This window comes from Brassica oleracea, chromosome C8 (genome assembly GCF_000695525.1).
Source record: "Brassica oleracea var. oleracea cultivar TO1000 chromosome C8, BOL, whole genome shotgun sequence".
Lineage (NCBI taxonomy): Eukaryota > Viridiplantae > Streptophyta > Magnoliopsida > Brassicales > Brassicaceae > Brassica > Brassica oleracea.
This window is the reverse complement of record NC_027755.1, coordinates 33,839,213-33,861,082: the sequence shown is the minus strand read 5'-3', so window position 1 is coordinate 33,861,082 and position 21,870 is coordinate 33,839,213. Positions and strand designations below refer to the sequence as shown.

Here is a 21,870-nt window from a genome sequence, read left to right as displayed (position 1 = left end):
GGATTCTTGGATGTTGCGAAACAACTGAAATATAGAGACAAAGCTAAATATTTCCATTGAATGGAAGTTAAGAATGGACAGACAACATCTTTTTGGTTTGATGCCTTGTCTGGTATGGGAAGATTGTATATATTACCTTGTTAGAGTGAGGAGATGCATTGATATGAGAATCTCTTTGACTGCAAGTGTAGCAACTACTCTAACTCGTCGAACAAGATGACACAGATCGGAAATCTATGGTATGATCGAAAAAACTCTGGACCAACAGCATCTAAACATGACCGTAGGTGATGCCGTTCCTTTATGGAAACATAATGCTGAGACTTTCAAAAGACAATTCAGTACATAAAATACTTGCAATCTTTTGAGGAGTATTGCACCAATAGTGAGCTGGTATTCGTGTGTCTAGTTCACTAACTTTACTCCGAAATATGCTTTTCTCACGTGGCTGGCCTTGCATAATCGGTTAACAACTGCAGACCTTATGCTTGCGTGGAATGTGGGTATTGACTCGATGTGTATTCTCTGCCACCACTATCCGGGATCATGAGACCATCTCTTTTCTAACTGCGACTTTTCTCAAGAAGTATGGTCGGACCTTGCTAGTGCTCCTCTCCTCTCGCGGTATACTATTCATTGGGAGGACTTAATTGGGTTTCTTATCGACTCAACGCAAGAAACAAAGCTTCTCTTCCTCTTGAGATATATTTTACAGATCACTCTTTATTCACTTTGGCGTGAACCGGATAACATAAAACATGGAATTTCCCAAACTCCAACTGCATCGAAGGTGAAGATGATTGACATGCAGGTCAGGAACCAATGCCTCACAATCAATGTTACTCGAAACCGGAAGTATGATGGACTACTTCAGTCATGGCTTGCTACAAGACTTAAGCTCTGTTTTTAACAAACAAAACAATGCTATGTTTTTAAGTAGCTAAATCTTGTACAAAAGTGTTTTCTGAACAAATTTTACAAACTATTCAAAAAAAAAACTTTTGAGAAAGCACCAAAAATCTATCCTCTCCAATAAAATTTATGAACCACCTCCCCGCCCCTCCCCTCCAATAAAATCATGTTAAAACAGCCGCATGCAATATCTTCAACATCCTGAAATCGAGCAACATTACTAGGTGTTTGATTTCATGGTGTTTAATGGCCTACACGTTTTAAACATTCAGAATTGAAAAGCCAAAGGTTAAAAATACCAATCACATGCCTAGAGATTCCAATGTACAATATAACTCTTGGTGGATCTTTAGATTCTTGGTCTTTAAACTTGTGCAGCTGTTGCATATTATATTTTCTCATTTGTCTTCAACAAATATCTTGTTTATAAAGTCTCTAAACCTTTTGGAATAAAGCTTGGGATCAACAGCTGATATAGAAGTGGGATCTGCATGGAGTGACTTGTAGGCGTGCTCTAACTTTTTGGTGATATCATAGTCTTGAAGAATATCAATAATACCGAAGTACAGGATCACGTCAACAACCTCCTTCCTTGTATTCTTTGGATTTGAGTTGTCAATGCTGTCATCTTCCCACGCTTCTTCCTCAAATCTGCTCACCTGCTCTGCTTTTGCGGGTGTACTTTCCCCAAGTCTAATTAATGGTCCATTACTACATTTTCAACGCAAGACAAATATTGTCAAAGAGGCATATTTTTTTTTTTGTTAACCAGATGCATTATAAGGTTTGAACCCAGGTAGCAGTAATAAATTGACGACACAACGAAACTGGCACAAACTACTACTATATACAAGTCCTAGTTTTGTAACTTTTATCAAATATACTAGGTAATCTCTAGGTGGAGTGAAATATTTTATAAATATTTGTTAAATAAATAAGTTTTTTTTGTCAGCGTTAAATATATAAGTTTTTAAATACCAATAAAATATGTAAAATATACTTTAGTGATTTGAGCAAATCAAAACTATAAAAATTTTTTTATCAATTCAAGTATGTTACATATTTTAAAAATTCAGAAATTAAAATATTTAGGAACTTTTATATAATATATAGTTTAATTTAAACGATATTGAATAGATCTATATTTTAATCTGAATATCAATTAAAAGAAAGTTCCTTCTCATATGTTCTATTATAATTTGTATCTTGTTATACAAAACATTAAAGCTATTAGTCATAAAATTTTCAATGTAAAAATTCTAACAGTTTTAGTAATTTATAATTATTTTTAAAAGTTCAAAATATAACATATACGAAAATAACTAATTTTCATTATATAATTAATGTGATTATTTAATTTCTTTTATTGATATAAAATTCAAAAAAATAATAAAGAAAATCAAATTTTTATTAATCAAAATCATTAATTATCATATATTTTAACCATTTTAGGTAATATCGTATTTTTTATTTAAAGAAAGAATGAATTTTTTTTTTTAAGATTACTAATTAATTTTACAGTTAGTTTGATAAGAATTATAATATATATTTAGATGCACCAACATATTCTTTTACGGATTTTAATAATCATTCTAGTGATTTCATATGACATAGCTCACATATTGTAATGTTTTTCATATACTCATTCCGTTTCGAAAATATCCACGTTGTGGAAAAATATTTTTTAAAAATTACATTTTAATGCATTATTAAATGATAAATAGTAAAAAAATTAAAAAGATGATTATGTTTATTAAAAGTTTTGAAATAGTTAACTATAAAAAATAATATATTAATAATCAATATTTTCTATGTGTTTTAATATATGTGAAATTTTCAAAACTTATATCTTTTTGAAACAAATAGAATAATATATAAGGGATGTCTTATATTTATTTATCCAAAATAAATTGGTAAGAGAAGGTACCAAGTCTGCGTGACAGAGTCCATATTCGGAAGCGAATTATATCCTCTCATCAATTTGTCTTCCTGATCTCTTCGACCTAAATAAACAAAATAGCTAATTTCTCAGTTAACAGGAGAAAAGTACAAAATTAAAAAAAAAATATATACAAAATGAAATAAGTTGAAAGAAATGTATGAATGATTAAATACCGATCCCCAAGGAAATATCGTCACGCAAGCAAGATTCCCGGAAATGGAGACCAATTAAGAGACTATAATCCATAATCCGCTCAGCTTCAAGAAACTCACAGTCGATGTCGATTTGGTTGATAAAGGCATGAAACCACGAGGTCTCGAGTCGAAAGACATACTTGAGATCCAAGTCTTTGAGTGTTGTGGTCTCGTCGATTTCACCTTCATCCTTGTCAATCGTACGGCCATGCGATGAACCTTTCAGGTCAAACCGTTTGTGTATACGATACTCCGAACAAAATAGATTTCCCATCACTATGAACCGAGTCTGTTATATATTTTATTTTTTATTTTTGTCACAAAACAAGAAGTAATGTTTTTATTTGATATAATCAACAAAATATGTAACAAAAGAACATTTCCCATACCTTTTGCCCCCCTACTGGTTTGACACAATGCACGCCAAAAAACTTGGTGACCAATGAGTTTTTGTACTTCGAGACATGCTCATAATAATTTGGGAGCATCTTAAGCAACACCTAAGGATGGTTTACAAAGCTCAGGTGATGTTATTATTATGGCCCTACAGCAATGTGAAAGCAAAATTACCTTTATTTCAGATTTCTTCATGGTTTTAATCATGAAGCGTTCGTCTTGAGTCAGGTAGAAGGAGCTTCCACTCTTTCCAGGAGAAGAAAATTCCCGAAGAGATTCATCTCCACAAATAGCGAGCATGTAATCCGCTGGGTCTATAGTAAATAACTCTCTTAGATGCCTGTTTTGACCACAATAAACGAACCATTAGATAAAATTAAACATATATTTAGAGAGTCACTCAATTCCTATTATATTTCTCCCATACCTAAACACAATGGGGCAGTAGTCTTTCCATTTAAAATCGATGGACTGATGGGGAGGTGTACACTTAGATCCTTCGGGCGGGAACCTGGTCCATTGTTTATCCTTGGGATCAAAATCACAATGCCTAAGCTCCCTCAAAACCGAAGCATGTTTGCCAACAGAATATCTGATGCCAAGCTGTAGATTCAACATCAAATCATAGCTTTTATGTCCGGCAGTAACTGTATACCCCGGTTTCTTAACATCCCCTTCGTCCAGCCATCTCGGACTTTGCTGCGAACTCATGGCACCACCACTCTCCAAAAGCAAAGGGCTCCTTGCCCACTCATACTCTCCACATCCGCTCGCGTTATCACCTGTATCTGACTCGCTCGTGTACGGACTCAACATCGACCCCGCCTCTACATTATCACACGCGTTTGAATCCTCCAGCTCCGATATACAAATCCGCGGAAAGTTGGTAGTCTTTGACAAAGTTTCTACCGAAGAGAGCTTTTGCTGCTGCACAATCTCATCGTCTTTCTTTTTGTTCTTCCTCCCCCACCCACCGAACTGATTATTATTACTTGTCTTCTCCTCGTTCCAACTCAAAACCCCTTTCCCAACCGGAGCTCCGTTTTCCCACATCCCTTCGTAACGGTTTCCGTTAGCCCAAGTCATGATCCCTTTCCCAGAGATAACACCGTTCTTCCACTCTCCCACGTACTCATTCCCATCGCTCCACACATAACGTCCGTTACCGTCTTGCAGATTAGCCTTCCAGTTCCCTTGATAAACGTCGCCGTTCGCGTACCTCTTCTCTCCGTAGCCATGCTTTCTCCCCCAGAGCCAGTGCCCTCTGTAAGTATCGCCGTCGATTCCTATGAACGTTCCCTCCCCGTCCATTCGACCATCCTTGAACTGACCCTCGTAGGTAGCTCCAGACGGCCAAGAAAAACGCCCTTTCCCACTCGCTTTGCCACGTGTCCATTCCCCTTCGTACATGCAGCCATCCGACCACAGATACTTCCCTGTACCGTGAGGCACCCCCGCCGATAAGCCTCCGTTGTAGAGGTCACCGTTCTTCAAAACTTTCTCTACTATTCTAATCTCGGCCTTCCCGTCACTCAGCTCGCAGTTTGTTGTGGGGACCACGCGACGGGAACTCTGTTTATATTTGGTGGCCCCGCCGCTACGACCCCCTGAGGATTGCCCCTTGTTTAGATTCTCCTCACTGAAGAGGAATACAGCCTCTTGCATTTTTTTTTTTATGTTACTTTTCTTATTACTCTACTCCCGCCGGCAACACAGCACCAAAGTCATCAACTCTGACATTTCCCGTTGATTTTTTTTCCAGACTTGTTTGTTTCTTCTACTTAAACATTCAGCAATCAAACCTTTTTGTTCTGTAATTAATTATACATGTAAAAAGTGATCAATGACGGAAAAAATTAATCTGTCTAAATCTGAAAGTATTTGTTGTCATTAATAGCACATAAATATATACTGCATCAAAACGAAAAGAATGAACAAATAAAATAAAATAATCTCTCTTCATTTATGTTCATTACTCCCTCCCTTTTGTTATAAATGTCGTTTTCGAATCATTTTTTTGTTTCAATATAAACAATGCAAAATATAGTGACAAATGATGAGGATAGAATGGGTGCTTCAATTCGTGTGCAAATCTCTACAGTGTCATATAAAAAAACCAGAGGGAGTATAATTTCATAAGAAAAGAAAAATATTAGACTTCTATTGTCATCTCAAAATATAGAATCAATTCAATCAGAAAAACAGAAAAGAGGATCGACCATCATTTATGTTCATTCTAATGTGATTACTTTTCTATCTTCGAATTGGTTAATAAATAAGAAAAATGTCTTATTCTTAGCTCATTAATAGGATTGGATTCGTTGACTAATAAAAGGAAAGATAAGATGGACTCATCGAGAGATTATGAATGAGTGTTACTCGTAGATTACCCCCAAAAGATCTGAGAAAGCTAATAAAAGTAAAATGCTTACCTGAATAGTTGAAGAGAAAATGATATATGGTCACCCGACAAAAAGTAGTCCAGAAAAGAAGGTTTGATGGAAATGAGACGCAAGTTATATAAAGTTGAAAGCAGAGAATGAAGATCGAAGGAAGCATTTATCAGGAAAACTAGGAATGGTGAAGCTCTCTTACAAGGAGATAAAATGATCAGCTCAACGATGAAAATCTGGCCGTTAGATGTGTATCTGCTAAGTTGTTTGATTATTTATGTAGCCTGCAACAAGACAACGTGCTGGCCTCTATCATATGATCTTTTAAAATCTTGCAATATTTTCCTATTTTAAAAAATCATTAAATTATTTTTCTGTTCGATGACAACAACAAAATAAAATGCTTGTGCGTTTATAATTATTAGGCTTCGAGAAGATTTAGTTCATGTTTGAATATCATATAAGAATATGCGGTGCTTTAGGTGGAGCTAAGTCTGTAGCGACATAAACAATGTTTTTGAACGTGCTTCAAGCCTACAATCTTGGTCTTACATCATGTGCCACAAGTCAGAAATTTATATTACTCTCCCCTCCGCTGGGTCACAACTCATAACTCACAAGTCAAATCACAAAACCACAATTAGTTACCAATAGTTTTAGCAGATTCTGGTTATGTTCAGGGTTAAAAAACAAAACTCAAACAAATCTAAATTCTTTTGGTTTAGTTTGGCTTGAACTCGGTTGGGTTATAAACAAAAACTATAAACAAAAGAAAAAGTAGCAAACTTTTATTAGAAAATATTACAAGGTGGTGTGACACTCTCCAAGTTTGTATAGGACATTTTTATTTATACTAGGCTCTGTTCAAAAATACGCTAGGCATTCCTTGTATGTTTTACGTTCGGATTGACCTAGGGCCAAATGAAAAATTGGAGATTACATAGAGATTAATCGGAGTTTAATTTTAAGAAATTTATCTATTTATATTAAATATGTGCATATATACCAAATTTGAATCGTGTGGGTAGAGGTCCGCTACAATTGGTAGAAGTCTCGTTTTCGAAGGTAGGAGTGCCCATTTTTTAAAGAATCAAGACTAGGTTAAATGAACTAAGAAATTACCAATTTATTCTCGTCTTTAACCTTTTGACTACGAATTCACAGCCATTTTCTTTTTCCTTGTGATTTTGTTGTTTTTCTTGTTGATATTGTGGGTTTAACTTAAAATTAACACATCTATAAGCTAATATGTGATTTCAAGCTTTAAATCTACAAGAATAATGGTCTTTTTATTTTTTCTGATAAATTGACCGAGTAAAGCCAAGACGCCACAGTCTCTCATCGTGCACGTTTTTCCGGCGAGTATCCAGTCACCGAGAACATGTTTTCGTACAAGGATTCTAGGTGAGTATTACCCATGAGTATGCGCACGTTTGTTTTACAATATTGTAATGCACTATGCTTAGCCTATTTGTGTTATTTGTACTGTTTTTTTTTCCTTTTCAAAATAAAATTTAAGCATATTGTGACTATTTAGATTAGAAATTGCATTAACGTTGATGCTACTGTAAATGCAAAAACTATAGTAGGAACTGTAACATAAATCTACCAGTGTATGTATCTACAAAGATATGTGTATATATTAGAATTCTTTTAATATGAATTTACAAATCTCTCTTTAAATATAACTTCAACAAGTTTAAGACATTCTTGACTTCTTCTTTAGCTTTCACACGTCCTAAGTCGAATACATAACTTTAAAACCTCTCCTCTTAACCCTTTTGTGCTTTTCACTCAACCTTAAAATTTTATGAAGACCCACACTTATTCTAAGAACATAACACACTTATGCTAAGAACATAATTCGAGTGATTACCTTAATACACATGCCAAAGAAGATTATTTATACATGATAGCCAATCGCCTAACCCAACATGCCAAAGAGATATTCCAAAATCTCCAAATATGGCAAATTCCCTAAATGATTTAGTAATAATTTACTAAGCCTTTATGAAACTTCCACGACGAGATCTTCCTTGTCCAGGGTGAACATCCATCTGTTTTTTTCTCCAAGTGATCTTTAGACTGTCTCCAACTTGGCTGTCGATCCTATTCTCAAGTCTTCAGCTCTACTACATCTAAATCATTCTGCTCGCATACTCGTTATAGCAATCCTCTCGTACTTCCAATTGGTTGAAGTTTTCAACCTGATATTTGCATCTTCGGAAGCATCCTTGATTGAAGGCTGGCTAAACAATAAAGAAAAGAAGAAACTGAAAGGGAAATAGAATAAAAGAAAAATGGAAACTTCGTTTTTTTTAAAACTGGATATATTATGCAATTACAAACTCTGAGAAATATTACAGACGATTTTACAGCCGACAATTCTCTATCAGATCCATGCTTGACGGTACTCCTTGCGCCATGTTGCAGATGTCTTATAAGCCGTTTCTCTATTAATTCGCATAATTTCGTCTTCTCCGAGAATTGAAACTCAGACCTCCTGGTGTATAAGCATTAATAAATTTTTGGTCAAATCACTGGACCAAGTGGGCTTCTCAAAAACTTCGTTTATGATTCCAAACTTTAGGAATAAATCTGCTCACGACATAGGAAAGAAACAGATTTACCATAACTAAAAAGCCGGATCTGTTTCAAACAAAAAGGGTCACACTAAAATCATAAGGAAACAAAGGGATCACCAGAACCAAAAAGGAAAACACTCAACATGGTAACTAGAGCACCGGAAAAGAATTCCGGCCGAGAGCCAAGAAAAAAAGGAAAGTGGATTCTTCGGTTATTTTTTGAGAGTAGGTTTTTTACGAACTAGTTTTGAGTTATTTGCATAAATCTATTCCAAAGATTAGGACATGATAATTTTCATTTCAAGCAGTCTGTTTTGAGATAACTGATGAATTAGCCAATTATGCCTTCTGTGTTTATACGTTAACTTGTAACCCCTGTTAAATAGTGAACAGAAATTTAGAAAATAAGAAGAGTCAACATTCAGAAATTGTTCTTGTCTATTATTGGAAGTTTATGTTTCTTAAACTAAGATTTATAACCAAACATCTTTGTGTCTTTGTCCATCAGTAGTCAATATGTTGCAACCACTACACTGGAAACAAAGATAATTACGTGTTCCATATTTACTCCCTATCCTTAGGCTCAAATTGTTATTCATCCCCAAGTGAACACGCGCTTAAGATAATTCCATATAAATAAGGATGATCCAAAGAGAGTTGTAATGCTAAACAGAAATCCAAATCCATAAATCATAAAATATTACATAATAAAAATCTAAAGCGTCAACGCTTGCAACTATAACAATAATGAGTATGGTCCCTAGATGGTGTTCCACAGTTGTAGCAAAAAGCCAACCCACACCTGCACACAAGTATTAAAAAGCTCAGAACTTTCATTAAAATATTTGCATTATTAAGATCAAAAAGAAGAAGAAGTTACCTGCACTTCATGTATAAGCAACCTTGAGACTTCTCAATGTAGAATTTGCAAGAAGGGCATCTCGCCCATTTGTGAGACTCCGCCATTTTCTTCAGTAAAATGTCATCTCTTCCTCTTTCGTTATCAGCCAGCTTCTGAAACTCCTCGCAGGTTATCTCGGGATGCCACTGCGTCCCGCACGCCGCACACACCAGTCTATTACAATGAGGACACTCGGATTCCTTCATATCGCCGCCGTCTTGGCCCTCGTCCAAGAAAACCAGAGCAGAGCAGTCCTTGTACGGACAGTAGAACCTCTTGGAACGCATCACCACGGCCTCGCAGAGAGCGTCTCCCCACCGATCGAAAACCTCCCGCGGCAGGATGGGACGGCACTGATCCGGCTCGAGCCGCCCCGTACAGCCGGAGACAGGGCAGCCGATGGAGAGCAGGTTGTCTTGTAATTTAGCGGCGATGTATCTGGAGACGCAATCGCTGCAGTAGGAGTGAGGGCACCCGCTGATTTGAAACGACTCGACCGTTGGTTTTGATTCGACGCAAATCTCGCAGTCGAAGAAGGCCACGGGCCTTCTCCGGGGCTTCTTGCTGTTCGAGGACTGGCCTGTCTCTAGAAATTTGCGAGCTGGTGGAGGGAAACGGAGGATTCTGAGATCGTCGTCGTCGTCATCTTCTCCGCCGTTGTATTGATCGAGATCTATGAAGATTGGCGGTTCGGATTTGATTCTGAGGCTGCGATCACGGTCGTAACTCTCGACGGAGATGGCTTCGCGTTTTGTGGAGCCGCGGGAGGAGAGAGGGGCGGAGAAGATGTAACAGTCGCTATCTTCTTGGTCTATGTCTCTGGGGAAGTCATTGAGATCGAAGACAGGTGCAGTGTCCGTTCGTGTCGCCATTTCGTGATGAGTAGAAGAAGAGTATGTGGTTAGGGTTTTACGCGACCCTTTTTCGGATGGTCTGTTGGACCAATGGCTAAAACACTTGTTCTACACTTGTCTTTCATATTTTTCATGAAAATAAAATTGAAAAATAAAAATAAAAAGCAGGGGAATCTCATTGTATATCATCAACCAAACAAATTAGAATCAGCTAAGACCATCCCTAACCCTTCATTCTTAGAGCATCTTCACACCATTGGAGTCCTTATGATTATTAAACTAATATTTTTTTTTAGAATAGTTAAGGACTCTAATCAAAATATTATGTCCACTTGTGTTTTCCAATTTGGAGTCATTAGCAATAAAAAAAATATTAAATTTAAAAACATGTAAAATTTAAAATTTCATTTATTACATGATTAAATATTAAGATACAATAATTATTAATCTTCATCACCAAATTTGTTCCAAATGTTTTCAATTAAATCATTTTTCAATTGTTCATGTATATGAACAAGAGTCATATATGTTCATTACATACTCTCTTTTGTTTTGATCTTCTGTGATCTTGTTGCTTAAAACTCAAAACTGTTCTTATTATGGAAAACCAACGCAAGCAACAATATTGTTGTTGTTCTTAACATAATATTCTTCTCCCAAAAATTCTGACAAGAGATCAATAATGTATTTGAATCCAGAGATTTATAACCTAACGGCATCAGTGTTAAAAATAGACATAAATTACAGAAAAGCTGGGAACATTTCAATGCAAACAACTGCAGAACTGTGTGAGATTTTATTATTAAAAACAATCAGCAAAAAAGACTCTTTATCTCTTCACTCTAATACAAGATTATTCTCTTCACTTGATAAAGGTCTGATGCCACAAAGATTACATGAGAATCACACAAAGCAAATGTCTCATAGTTGGGAAATAACTAAGAAACATGACCAATAACAATAACAAATAGCTTTGGGAGTGTATTAAAAGTGGCAAACATACATATCCACTACTGAAGCTTGAGTTCCATGATGTTCTTGGTCTTGGGAGGATATGCCAAGTAAACCTTCACCACCCTCTCTACAACCTCCAGCTGCTTCTTACCTTCAGCATAAGCCTCCTCCACCTTAGAATGATCAGTGAGATTCTTGTTAAATTGTATCTAAAACAACCTCCTTAGACAATCAAAAAATAAAAAACTGCAGTGAACATACAACTAAAGTCCAAAACTCCACGAAAATTTATAGAATTGCAGACATAAACAAGAACATCTAATTCACAGAAGAGGATCCGATCAAATTCTCACCAACTATTATACCAAATAAGAATAGAATTTGAGGAAACGAAACTCCAAGTTCGTATAAACTGAACAATTTTTTTTCTCGCCTTTGTCGGATTTGTCGCCAAGAGAAATCAACAAGAGCACAATCGCCTTTCTCGCCGAGAGGAAAGCTTTTTTTCTCGCCTTCGTCGCCTTTCTCGCCAAGAGAAATCAAGAACTGCACAATTGCCTCTTTGTGGCCGAGATCAAATTTTTTTCTCTCGTGTTGAATCGAAATGAAATGTTTTTCTCTCCAAACGAAACACAATACTCTCCCCACCCAACGCCAAGCCGCCACGTCTATAACTTAGCTTTTCGATTTATTCTGAAATAAGTTTTGTTTCAATATTATATAATTTTTTGCTTCAAAATAAAATACCGAACAGTGTTGTTTCAAATTAATATACTTTTTATATCTTCATTTTTTTTTGGAATGGAAGTTTTAAATTAAATTAGTCTTTAACTTTTATTTATTCTTATATTTTGCTAAAATAAATTATATATATTAATATTATCTAATTAATATCACAGTTCAACTATTATTTTCATTTAATTAGATTTATACATCGAATAACATTAAAATATTTATTTCTAAAAAAATTAGCTCGGTTAAGAAGAATCAAAGATAAATAACTTGATTTTTACTTCAAAAAACTTTTCTTAATTACTTATAGAAAATATATATGCATGGTGTTTTTTATAAAATATGATGTTTTTGTTTGTTTATTCATAACAAGTAGTAAATTTACTATACGATAAAGTTGAACGTAAATTAAATAATAGTTGTGTTAGATTTTTGTTGAAATAAATAATTGAGTAAATTAGTTTTAAGTGAAAAGCTGAAAATTATAATTAATAAAAAATGAGAGACATAGTGTATTTAGAATTCTCTTTAAAATAAAAAGAAAATAAAGTAAAAAGAAATCAAGTCCTATATACCTAGAAAAATCCATAATTAGGTAAATATCCTTGCTCTTGTCTTTGCCCCAGCCCCAGCCCTGCCAGCCCCTACCCATACTTCTTCTTTCTCCCTCTCGTATTTCCCTAAAATCTCTTACCAAATAATAATATTTTTTTCTCTCTTTCATCTTCCCAAATTTTTTATTACACTATTTTTTAGAAATAGATTCTTCTTCTCTTTTCTTTTTCCACCGTTGTGAATCCAATAAAATTATCTCATCAACAAGTTCATCCAAAATAGCTTTTTATCAGTTTTTTTTCGATGTTGACCATGATATTGAAGGTTCCAAGCGAGTCCATGGCTCATACACGAGAGATCTCTTCAATTCACGTGTTGATGTATGCATGTTGGTAAGAGCACATGGCCATATGAATGAACCGTATAATCAAGAAAGAGTTGGTTCTTCTTGAAATTGGAATTTCACATTTCAATTGCGAGTACCCTTGTCGCTATATAACATGTTTGGTTAAGCCTTGTGAGCAGATACACGTTGAGATAATTGTTACCAACCGGTGGTGCCATATGATTTAAAAATTGTTCGATAGATGCTACAAATAGGTGTGGCTAGATATATGGTTTGTTAATTTTTACATAATATATTTTCGTTAGCTGATATATGTTTCTTTAACTGTTACAAAAGATGTTGACGCTTTTTTAATTTATGGGTAAGATGTTTATAAATAGCTTGCTTTAGCTGAAACATATTTGGTTAAATGCTACAAAATTGGTTATTGGACTAACTTAATCATTATCTATTTAATTTATATATTCTTTACGGTTAATCATTATTGTATTACATGCAAAACCAATTAATTACATCTAACATATGTTTTACATCATAAATGACATACTACATTACGATTATTGGTTTCGGTACATAATAAGTTTTTTCTAATAAACAAGTTGTCCACTAACAATCTATATAACATTTTACAATAAAACTTAGCGTTAAACTTCTTGCGCTACAAAACAATTTTTTCATATGATATGTGGTTGTTAGATGGAACATAATAGGTTACCATGATAACTTAATCATTATCTTGTACATGTTTGGTTAGTTGTTATCTAACTTGTAAGACAATTTTTACAATGGTTGGTGAGATGTCGAGAGATAACTAACTTTACATGATACATGATTTGATACATGATTTGTTAAATGCTACTAAATAGGCTATTGTTCTAAGTTAATCGTTATCTTTGTAACTGTTATCAAATTCCCTAATTTAGCCATTTATTTTCAATTTCAAAAGTTCAACTCAAAGATACATATACTAGAGAAAAAGTTATAGTAGTTGCGTTTGGAATAGATATCCAAGAGAACATGTTTGAAGGTTTGGCTTTCTTTGAATCTATGATTCACTCTCATCCATGGTGTTTCAAACATCAATTTATTGATGTGATGGTGACACAGATGGATTGAAGAGGAGGATGAGGTTACCATATGATTGGTGTCGGAAATAAAGTAGGTGATGATTTGAAGATTTAAGAAGAAGATCGATTGATTTGAAAGGAAACTTTAATCTTAATAGAAGTTGAGAAAATTGGGAGAGAAATAGAGAGAGATGTAAGTTTGAAAAAGAAAGAGAAACAAAATGTAATTCTAGAGTATGAATAAAAAGGAAAGGGGGACATAAATGTCTATCGTGGACATGGATTTTTTTATGGTTTAGGATAGTTTTTTAATTTCTCTATGATTTAGGTATATTGACCAAATTCTAATTGTCTCTAAAGTAAAATATTGTACTGGATGTCTCAAAAGTAAACTATCGTAGTGGACTAACCATTAATAAAAATTAAAATCAAATTTTAAATAGTGACAAGAGCTTCTATCAGGGGGATAAAAACCAAAATCTAAAAAATTGAAACGAATTCTCCAGAAAGATAATATCAAATCCGAATCGAAATTGGTTAAATATCCAAACAAGTTTAAAATTTTGGTATTTAGAGAATCGAAACCAAACTCAATACAAACCAAAGTATTTTGAGTATCCAAATATATTCGAAGTATATTTGTATATTAAAATATATAATTTTTTTAAAAAATTTAATATATTAAAATGTCTAAAAACTTGAAAATATATACAAATATTCAAAAGTAAATGTCTAAACATCTAAATAATACTCATATTCAAATATTTAAGTCAAATCAATTTATATGTTAAATTAATTTATTTTGGTAGACATTATTCAAATTAATATGTAATGTATTATTATTTTTTAGATTTTGAAAACTTTAAATTATATATGAGTTTTATTTTATTTTTTAAAATTTAAACATGTTATGTGAACTCTAAACCGAATTCGTAAATATTCGAACCGAACGTGAACCAAAATTTATAAATTTCTGAATATGGCTGGAATCTTTAACACTGAAAATTAGAAACATGAACTGACCAGAACCAAATTAGAATCGAAATTGATAAATACCCGTATCAAACTTGTGAATCTTTAATTTCAGAGAAACTCTAAACTCGAATATCGAATAGATCCAAACCGAACGTCTTCTTTTTATCTTTTTTAATTTATTGAACAAGCCAAAAGGGGGCTATGGTTCGATTAACGATTTAGTGGGAACAGCAGGCCTGACGGCTCTATTTGTCATAGGGGTTTTCTTCTCCGACACGAACATAGTAAGATGTGCGGCAGGGCTCGCTGTACTCTGAGACCTGAAGATGTCCGCAGGGCTTGTCACCGCCATGGCTCTACTGCCCGTTTTCTTCATCTTGAATGGTTTTTTTCTCCTTTTTCTCCTTTTTTTTCAGTTTTCCTTTCTATTTGACTGTGGGTCCTCCCAACACTGTTGTTTTTGTCGTTTATACAGTTATCGTCCTTCTTACAATGTTGCTCCGGGATCTTATATGCCGGTTCTGCGGAGAGACAAAGATGGTGTTGCTGTTCACTGTATGAAGTGGGGATTAGTCCCTGGCTTCACTAAGAAAACTGATAAGCCTGATTTCTTCAAAATGGTAAAAACTTTGCTACTTGGTTTTTGCATCGGTTTAGTATCTCTGATTACTGTCCCGAGGCCGATCATATTTTTTGCAGTTTAATGCTCGGTCTGAATCGGTAGCTGAGAAAGCATCTTTTCGTCGATTGCTTCCAAAGAATAGGTGCCTTGTTGCAGTTGATGGGTATCTCTATTATCTCTTTATTATTCTTAGCCCATCTTTCATCTGTATGTGAAGAAAGATATCCTTAATTACTTATATTCTCCTCAGAAGTTACCGTCTCTACTCATTTCATGGTTACTCTTTTTGATTCTGTTTAATTAAACTCAAGGCTAAATTGCTGTTATTATCCAATTTTTCTGTAGAAACTCTTCTTCTTATATATGTAGGATCAGATTATCTTGTAGTTGTTTGAATCCATTTGATCTGAGAAATGTACAGAGTTTAGGATCACAAAACTGTTAAGAAAATTTCTGATGTTATGTTACTGTAGGTAGATGTGTAACCCTTTTCTTAATACATGCTTGTTGTATTTGTGTCTATTATATCCCAAAGTTATAAAAAAAATACTTATATAGTGAGATTCATCTTGAAGGTTCTATGAGTGGAAAAAGGAAGGCTCAAAAAAGCAACCCTACTACATCCATTTTAAGGATGAGAGGCCTTTGGTGTTTGCTGCTCTTTTTGATTCTTGGCAGAATTCAGGAGGTGAACTGTTTGAAATCTTTTATCTTCTATAGTTGCTACCTAGTAATTACTTACTGCAACGCTTAGAGATGAATTTTCATCCTTTGTTTATGGTAGCTGAAATTTCTTGTCCGCTTTGAATGAATTTTACAAGATAGCAGTTACTCTTTTCTGTGCAGGTGAGACACTTTATACCTTCACGATTCTGACAACCGCTTCCTCCTCAGCTTTGGATTGGCTCCATGGTGAGTTATAAATACATTTAATTATATGAATGTTACATTTCTGATTCTTAGTAGCACATCATAACATATAAAGTTGGAAATTCTGTATACTCTGTGGACCCGTTCCTCATTGTTCAAGACTATAACAGGGATGGATATGAAACTTCCGAGTAATATACTAAGTAAAATTGCGTTATTTCTGTTTACATCTGATTTGATAAGCTGCAAAAAAACACATCTGTAATTGTGAAAAGAACAACTGAATTGAGAAAAGAACAAGGACAGAATGCACCTCTGTTTCTGCAATGTATATTAGTTTAATAATTGACTGTTGCTTTTTGTTTATTTTTGACTTAAAGACAGAATGCCAGTAATTCTGGGTGACAAGGATTCAGTCGATACATGGTTAGATGATCCCTCAGCGTCGAAACTGCAGCCATTACTTGCACCTTATGAAAAATCGGATTTGGTAAGCTTTACTTTACTTAGTTCCTCATTTCTATGTAACAAAGGTTTTTTGTTTTTGTTTTTTTTTGTGCATACTCTTGAGATTGAATTTTTTCAGGTATGGTATCCAGTAACCTCTGCAATTGGTAAACTATCTTTTGATGGACCAGAGTGTATTCAACAGGTACGGTTTAACCAGTTTCCCCTTTTTTTATTATTGCATACTAGTCTGCGTCTCAGGCAGTTTTGGTGTAAACAGATACCGTTAAAGGCCTCACAAAACAGTTTGATCTCCAAGTTTTTCTCAGCAAAGCAGCCAAAAACAGAAGAAAGAGACAAAGAAACCATCCCAGCTGGTCCGAAAGAGGAACCTTTACTTGAAGGGGTCCTAGTCTCGGATAGCAATGATGATGAAATTAAACAAGTGGATGAGGAGAAAGCGGAAGCATTAGTTGGAGAAAGCTCAGCCATTGCATCTCATCCTGAATCTGTAAAGAAGGAAGTTGAGGAGGGTACATATGGAGAAGGTGAATCCGTGGAGACTGGTGGCTTAGAGTTAACCGGGAAGTCGAGTGGGAGAAAGCGAGATTATGAGTTATTTTCAGCTCAAGAAAAGCCATGGAAACAACAACAGTCTGTTGTTGTGAGGTTGCAAGATGATAAAAGCTGTGGGAAACACGGAAGGAAGAAGCAAGGAAAAGGAAACTCTAAGGAGACGCAGTCTACGTTACATTTCTTTTTCGATGAGAAGTAGTTTGTTTGTACATAAATCAATCTATGAGGAGGACGTTGTGTTGAGAGCTAATATGGTTTGTAGTAGATCATCAAGGATTTTATGTATCGTCGATACTTTGTTTTATAGGTTGTGCTCAGATCTCTTTTATATAATAACTGTTTGAGAAAAAATAGATAAACCGATAAGCAAAGAAAAGAACCGAAGTAAACCGGACGGCAAACCGAAATATTGCTAACAAAAATATAGTCGGCGATGATATTGTATCCGAACAGTTTGTAAACCCTAGAAAGAAGAGGCGTTGATTCAGCCAAAATCGATTAGAAGTTGAAATCGAGATCGAATCCAATGAGTTCTTCGAAATCTAATTACAAGGAAAAGATAGCTGCTGCTCGTCGGAAGTGAGTAAATCTCCGTCCCCTCTCCATGAAATCTACATGGAGAATGAATAATATTAACAATTACCTCTCTCGTTTCGTTTCAATAGGGAGGAGAAATCAGAAGAGTCGGATAGTCTAAAGTACAGAGACCGTGCCAAGGAACGAAGGGAGAATCAGAATCCTGATTACGATCCCTCCGAGCTCGGCTCTTTCCACGCCGTTGCTCCTCCCGGCGCTGTTGATATCCGGTGAACACTCGTTTCTCCCCCCCCCACTGTTTGCTCCAATTTTTCTAATCTAAAATCCTTCCCTTCTCTAAGTTTTTTTTTTTTCTTTTTTTGTCGTGTAGTGCTGCCGATGCACTTAAGCTCTCTATAGAGAACAGCAAGTATCTTGGAGGTTCGTGTTACTTTTGTTTTTTTTTATTATTATGATCGATCGATAGATCCTTCTTTTTAATGTTTTTTCTCTCTCTTAAATTGAGTTTGAATTATTTGGTAGGTGATGTTGAGCATACGCATTTGGTTAAGGGGTTGGATTATGCTCTGCTGAACAAAGTAAGGAGCGAGATTGACAAGAAGCCTGACGCTGAAGATGATGGTGGTAGTGGGAAGGCTAGGTAAGGTTTTTTTTAATTATATTTGTTTTTTTTTTTTTTACTTGACTCTTTTTTGTTCCTTATCCGCAAATTTTTCCTCTTTCTTTTACAGTGCGCCTAAGGAAGATCAACGAGTTACTTTCCGTACTGCAGCTGCAAAGGTATGTTAATTTTGCGCAAGTTTTGGGATTTGGATTAAGCTTTGATATGATGTCTCTTTGTCATGTCTTTCAGTCGGTTTACCAGTGGATTGTCAAACCTCAAACTATCATCAAGTCTAATGAGCTCTTCCTTCCCGGCAGAATGACTTTTGTTTATGATATGGTAATAATGCATGTACTCGTACATATGTCTATTCTGCTTGCACACTTCTTCTATAAGTACTTTGACGTTTTGTCTTTCACTCTTCGTTTGTAATTGATTTAATCACCATATGACGTAATCTATTTTAAGAATCGTATCAGCAGAATTGGTTGAAAAGTCCTTTTAAGTTCTGCTTTTGCAAAATTAGATCAAATAAGAGGAAAAAGGTTGAGTATTGCTATTTGCTGCTCAGTAGTATTGTGAATGAAGTTTCCTTTAAATTATTTTTTAGTTGGTTCACAAGTGTCTAAGACTCAGTTAAGCCAGCTAACCTTAGTATGATTTTAGTCAAAACACTCATTATCTGAGTCTTGTATCATAATAATTTGATTTACTCTTTGTTACTATTTTTGCTGAGTTTAGGAGGGCGGCTATACCCATGACATTCCGACCACGTTATATCGGAGTAAAGCTGACTGTCCATTACCAGACGTACGTATATTTCTAACTCCTTCTTGCAATGGTCTTCTTGATCCTGAAGATTTCTTAGGACTGTGCACAGTGATTGTTACATATGAAATGTTTGTTGTAATGGGTTTTGGTAAAAATAATATATTAATTACATTTCTTCGAAAATATTTTTATTCATAATTTTTCCTGCTGATCTTGGATCAAAAATTCGTATTGGTCAAAAGGACATGGTTAGAAAAAATTTAATGAAAGCGCTGCTGCAGTTGCGGTGATAATTGAATCATGAGCATGCACTAATGCTATATATATTCTTTTCTCCGACAGGAACTTGTGACAGTCAATGTTGATGGTTCTGTGCTTGATCGAATTGCTAAAATCATGACATACCTTCGCCTTGGATCCACGGGGAAAGTTCTCAAGAAGAAAAAGAAAGAAAAAGATGGTAAAGGTAATAATCGTCACTGTAAGATCATACATGTTGTGCATTTCCTAGCTACACTTGCATTGTAACACAGATATTTTGTAATAGCAATACTGCCCTCGCTTACAGACTGGTTAAAATCTCCTCAAATTGTTTCTACTTTCCCCCTAAATTTGCTAGTTGTCTAGTTAACAAGTGGGAGCCAAGGATGTAAAGAGTATTCCTAGTCTTCAACTACATTCTAGTATTATTATCTATGATGTCTGGTTGGGTTCGGTTAATTTTGTTATCAATTCTGAAGGAAGGTAGTTGTATTATAATACTTTTTGCGGCCACTCGATATATGTAGGCATGGTTCTTTGACTTCCTTTTAGAAATTTGTATTATGCCTTGTTGAAGACATCGGCTTGTTTCTGGTCATTTAGGCATCTTAATTTATTTTTTTCCATGTTAATGTTTATGCAATTTGTTTGTTCTTTCCTCCTTCTCAATTACGTTCTCTGCAACTTCTTCAAATGCAGGAAAGACGTCAACTATTGCGCATGGATATGATGAAGACAATAATCAGTCTAAGATTGAGAATGGATCTAAGAACATTATTCAAAGGGAAGTTTTGCCTCCTCCTCCTCCGCCGCCATTACCGGCTGGGATCAACCATATGGATTTGAGTAACAAAGAAGAAGTACCCCCTGTTCCGAGGGCAGAGGAAGATGACATATTTGTTGGTGATGGCGTCGACTATACTGTTCCCGGTAAAGATTTGACGCTGAGTCCTATTTCTGAGGACATGGAAGAATCTCCCAGGGATAAGGAGAAAGTCTCTTATTTTGCTGAACCAGTGTATGGTCCAGTACAGCCAACTGCTGGTCAAGAATGGCAAGATATTAGTGGATATGGTGAAATGCATACTCAAGGACTGGCTGCGGAGTATCCGGGAGAGTGGCAGGATTACCAATACGCAGAGCAAACTGGGTATCAAGAGCCTGGAATGGAGAGTTACGTCGCCCAACCAGAAACGGATATTTTACAAGATCCTCTACTAATGTCTCAGGAAGAGAAAGATAGGGGTTTGGGATCAGTGTTCAAGCGTGATGACCAAAGGCTTCAACAGTTGAGGGAGAAAGACGCACGGGAGAAAGATCCAACTTTTGTATCCGAGAGTTATTCAGAGTGTTACCCGGGTTACCAAGAGTACAACCATGAGGTTGTCGGCAGCGATGAAGAAGCTGATTTGTCTAAAATGGACATGGGCGGAAAGGTAATGTACTCCTCCTTGGTTCAATCACATATCCTTTTTTCTGTCAATAGTGAAAGAGAGAAAAGTTACAGTTTCTGGGGTGTTGATGTTACATGAAACAGGCAAAAGGGGGTTTACATCGATGGGATTTCGAGACTGAAGAGGAATGGGAAAAATATAATGAGCAGAAGGAAGCCATGCCAAAAGCAGCGTTCCAGTTTGGGGTAAAGATGCAAGACGGTAGAAAGACAAAGAAGCAGAACCGTGACCAGAAACTTAACAACGAGCTTAACAAGATCAATAAAATAATGACGAGAAAGAAGATGGAGAAGGAGGGTGGGGATGTTGCTTCTTTGGATGCCTACGATTCACAGACTCCCAAGAGATCCAAGCATTGAGTTTATTTTCTCAATTATGTAACTACTGTCTCTTTCTATTTTGTATTTGGATTGTTAGTATTTATCACGAGTTTCAGAGTTTAAAAGGATTTTACATCTCAACAACAATTACTTGTAAACTCTTTGATTTTGAGTTAGTAATTGAGCTACTCCACTGAGAAAGCTACGATCTCATGACGATCGTAGGGAAAGGACTCATCTCGACTATTCATGCAGTACTCAGCATACAAACCTAAATGAAAATGACAACAAAGTTTTTATTTAAAATTTGAAAATAATATTTCAAGCAAAGCCTCTGTCTCACACCTCGGCTTTGCTTCCCTCCACAAATATCAAACCCTCCATTCCAACTCAAGTCTCTGACTCCTCTGTTTCTTCAAGTTGTAACATGGAATGCTCTGTTCCATTACCACCTACATCCTTGCTCTTTTCCTGTCCTTTCTTCCTGAAATATACTCGTTGAAGCGTATCAATACCCCACCCCCACGAGAAAAAGCTTGGCCTCAAGCGGGAAAAAAGGGAAATTGGCGAGCGAATTCTCATCCTAACATCCAGGAAGTTCC

At 35.5% G+C, this 21,870-nt stretch overlaps 5 protein-coding genes across 7 annotated transcripts; 2 read left to right on the top strand and 3 right to left on the bottom strand.

Moving 5' to 3' along the window:
- Window positions 1-937: 937 nt before the first annotated feature.
- Window positions 938-6,103, bottom strand: LOC106307351 (phosphatidylinositol 4-phosphate 5-kinase 3). 2 transcript variants are annotated; one of them, XR_001263327.1, is made up of 8 exons: window positions 5,877-6,103; window positions 3,872-5,255; window positions 3,619-3,784; window positions 3,438-3,548; window positions 3,028-3,337; window positions 2,840-2,915; window positions 1,212-1,623; window positions 938-1,113 (listed from the first exon to the last, which is right to left on the bottom strand). XR_001263327.1 is itself a non-coding variant. In XM_013744285.1 (7 exons), exons 2-7 carry the CDS (start codon window positions 5,107-5,109, stop codon window positions 1,311-1,313), a joined length of 2,214 nt encoding a protein of 737 aa, XP_013599739.1. In that variant the 5' UTR covers window positions 5,110-5,255; window positions 5,877-6,103; the 3' UTR covers window positions 1,157-1,310. The 2 variants fall into 2 exon arrangements, 1 of the variants encoding a protein (XP_013599739.1); XM_013744285.1 differs by lacking the exon at window positions 938-1,113 and having other exon boundaries at window positions 1,157-1,623.
- Window positions 6,104-9,028: 2,925 nt separating this feature from the next.
- On the bottom strand, window positions 9,029-10,323 carry LOC106309645 (probable E3 ubiquitin-protein ligase RNF144A-A). Its single transcript, XM_013746719.1, has 2 exons — window positions 9,303-10,323; window positions 9,029-9,224 (listed from the first exon to the last, which is right to left on the bottom strand). The coding sequence occupies exons 1-2, from the start codon at window positions 10,193-10,195 to the stop codon at window positions 9,146-9,148; spliced, it is 972 nt and encodes a 323-aa protein (XP_013602173.1). The 5' UTR covers window positions 10,196-10,323; the 3' UTR covers window positions 9,029-9,145.
- Window positions 10,324-11,187: 864 nt separating this feature from the next.
- Window positions 11,188-12,982, bottom strand: LOC106309241. Its single transcript, XM_013746292.1, has 2 exons — window positions 12,902-12,982; window positions 11,188-11,340 (listed from the first exon to the last, which is right to left on the bottom strand). Exons 1-2 carry the CDS (start codon window positions 12,980-12,982, stop codon window positions 11,188-11,190), a joined length of 234 nt encoding a protein of 77 aa, XP_013601746.1.
- A 1,890-nt stretch (window positions 12,983-14,872) lies between these two features.
- On the top strand, window positions 14,873-17,651 carry LOC106312122 (putative SOS response-associated peptidase YoqW). Of its 2 annotated transcripts, none has more exons than XM_013749516.1 (8): window positions 14,873-15,190; window positions 15,282-15,426; window positions 15,506-15,591; window positions 16,004-16,116; window positions 16,257-16,340; window positions 16,679-16,788; window positions 16,885-16,950; window positions 17,026-17,651. In XM_013749516.1, exons 1-8 carry the CDS (start codon window positions 15,096-15,098, stop codon window positions 17,518-17,520), a joined length of 1,194 nt encoding a protein of 397 aa, XP_013604970.1. In that variant the 5' UTR covers window positions 14,873-15,095; the 3' UTR covers window positions 17,521-17,651. The 2 variants fall into 2 exon arrangements, with proteins under 2 accessions (XP_013604970.1, XP_013604971.1); XM_013749517.1 differs by having other exon boundaries at window positions 14,875-15,190; window positions 16,275-16,340.
- Window positions 17,652-17,679: 28 nt separating this feature from the next.
- Window positions 17,680-21,420, top strand: LOC106312121 (suppressor of mec-8 and unc-52 protein homolog 2). Its single transcript, XM_013749515.1, has 10 exons — window positions 17,680-17,900; window positions 17,987-18,127; window positions 18,229-18,278; window positions 18,381-18,498; window positions 18,590-18,638; window positions 18,712-18,801; window positions 19,204-19,272; window positions 19,576-19,699; window positions 20,194-20,930; window positions 21,032-21,420. Exons 1-10 carry the CDS (start codon window positions 17,848-17,850, stop codon window positions 21,305-21,307), a joined length of 1,707 nt encoding a protein of 568 aa, XP_013604969.1. The 5' UTR covers window positions 17,680-17,847; the 3' UTR covers window positions 21,308-21,420.
- Window positions 21,421-21,870: the final 450 nt, after the last annotated feature.

Coding starts and splice junctions, on each gene's coding strand:
- LOC106307351 (XM_013744285.1), bottom strand. CDS start 5,109: ATGCAAGAGGCTGTATTCCTCTTCAGTGAGGAGAATCTAAACAAGGGG. Junction 3,785..3,871: donor TACTGCCCCATTGTGTTTAG/GTATGGGAGAAA, acceptor TGGTCAAAACAG/GCATCTAAGAGAGTTATTTA. Junction 1,624..2,839: donor GACTCTGTCACGCAGACTTG/GTACCTTCTCTT, acceptor TTGAAAATGTAG/TAATGGACCATTAATTAGAC.
- LOC106309241 (XM_013746292.1), bottom strand. CDS start 12,982: ATGGCACCACCGGTTGGTAACAATTATCTCAACGTGTATCTGCTCACA. Junction 11,341..12,901: donor CATGTTATATAGCGACAAGG/GTACTCGCAATT, acceptor AGGTTGTTTTAG/ATACAATTTAACAAGAATCT.
- LOC106312121 (XM_013749515.1), top strand. CDS start 17,848: ATGAGTTCTTCGAAATCTAATTACAAGGAAAAGATAGCTGCTGCTCGT. Junction 18,639..18,711: donor TCCGTACTGCAGCTGCAAAG/GTATGTTAATTT, acceptor CATGTCTTTCAG/TCGGTTTACCAGTGGATTGT. Junction 19,700..20,193: donor GAAAGAAAAAGATGGTAAAG/GTAATAATCGTC, acceptor CTTCAAATGCAG/GAAAGACGTCAACTATTGCG.
- LOC106312122 (XM_013749516.1), top strand. CDS start 15,096: ATGTGCGGCAGGGCTCGCTGTACTCTGAGACCTGAAGATGTCCGCAGG. Junction 15,191..15,281: donor CGTTTTCTTCATCTTGAATG/GTTTTTTTCTCC, acceptor TCGTTTATACAG/TTATCGTCCTTCTTACAATG. Junction 16,117..16,256: donor TTCTTGGCAGAATTCAGGAG/GTGAACTGTTTG, acceptor ACAAGATAGCAG/TTACTCTTTTCTGTGCAGGT.
- LOC106309645 (XM_013746719.1), bottom strand. CDS start 10,195: ATGGCGACACGAACGGACACTGCACCTGTCTTCGATCTCAATGACTTC. Junction 9,225..9,302: donor TGCTTATACATGAAGTGCAG/GTAACTTCTTCT, acceptor ACTTGTGTGCAG/GTGTGGGTTGGCTTTTTGCT.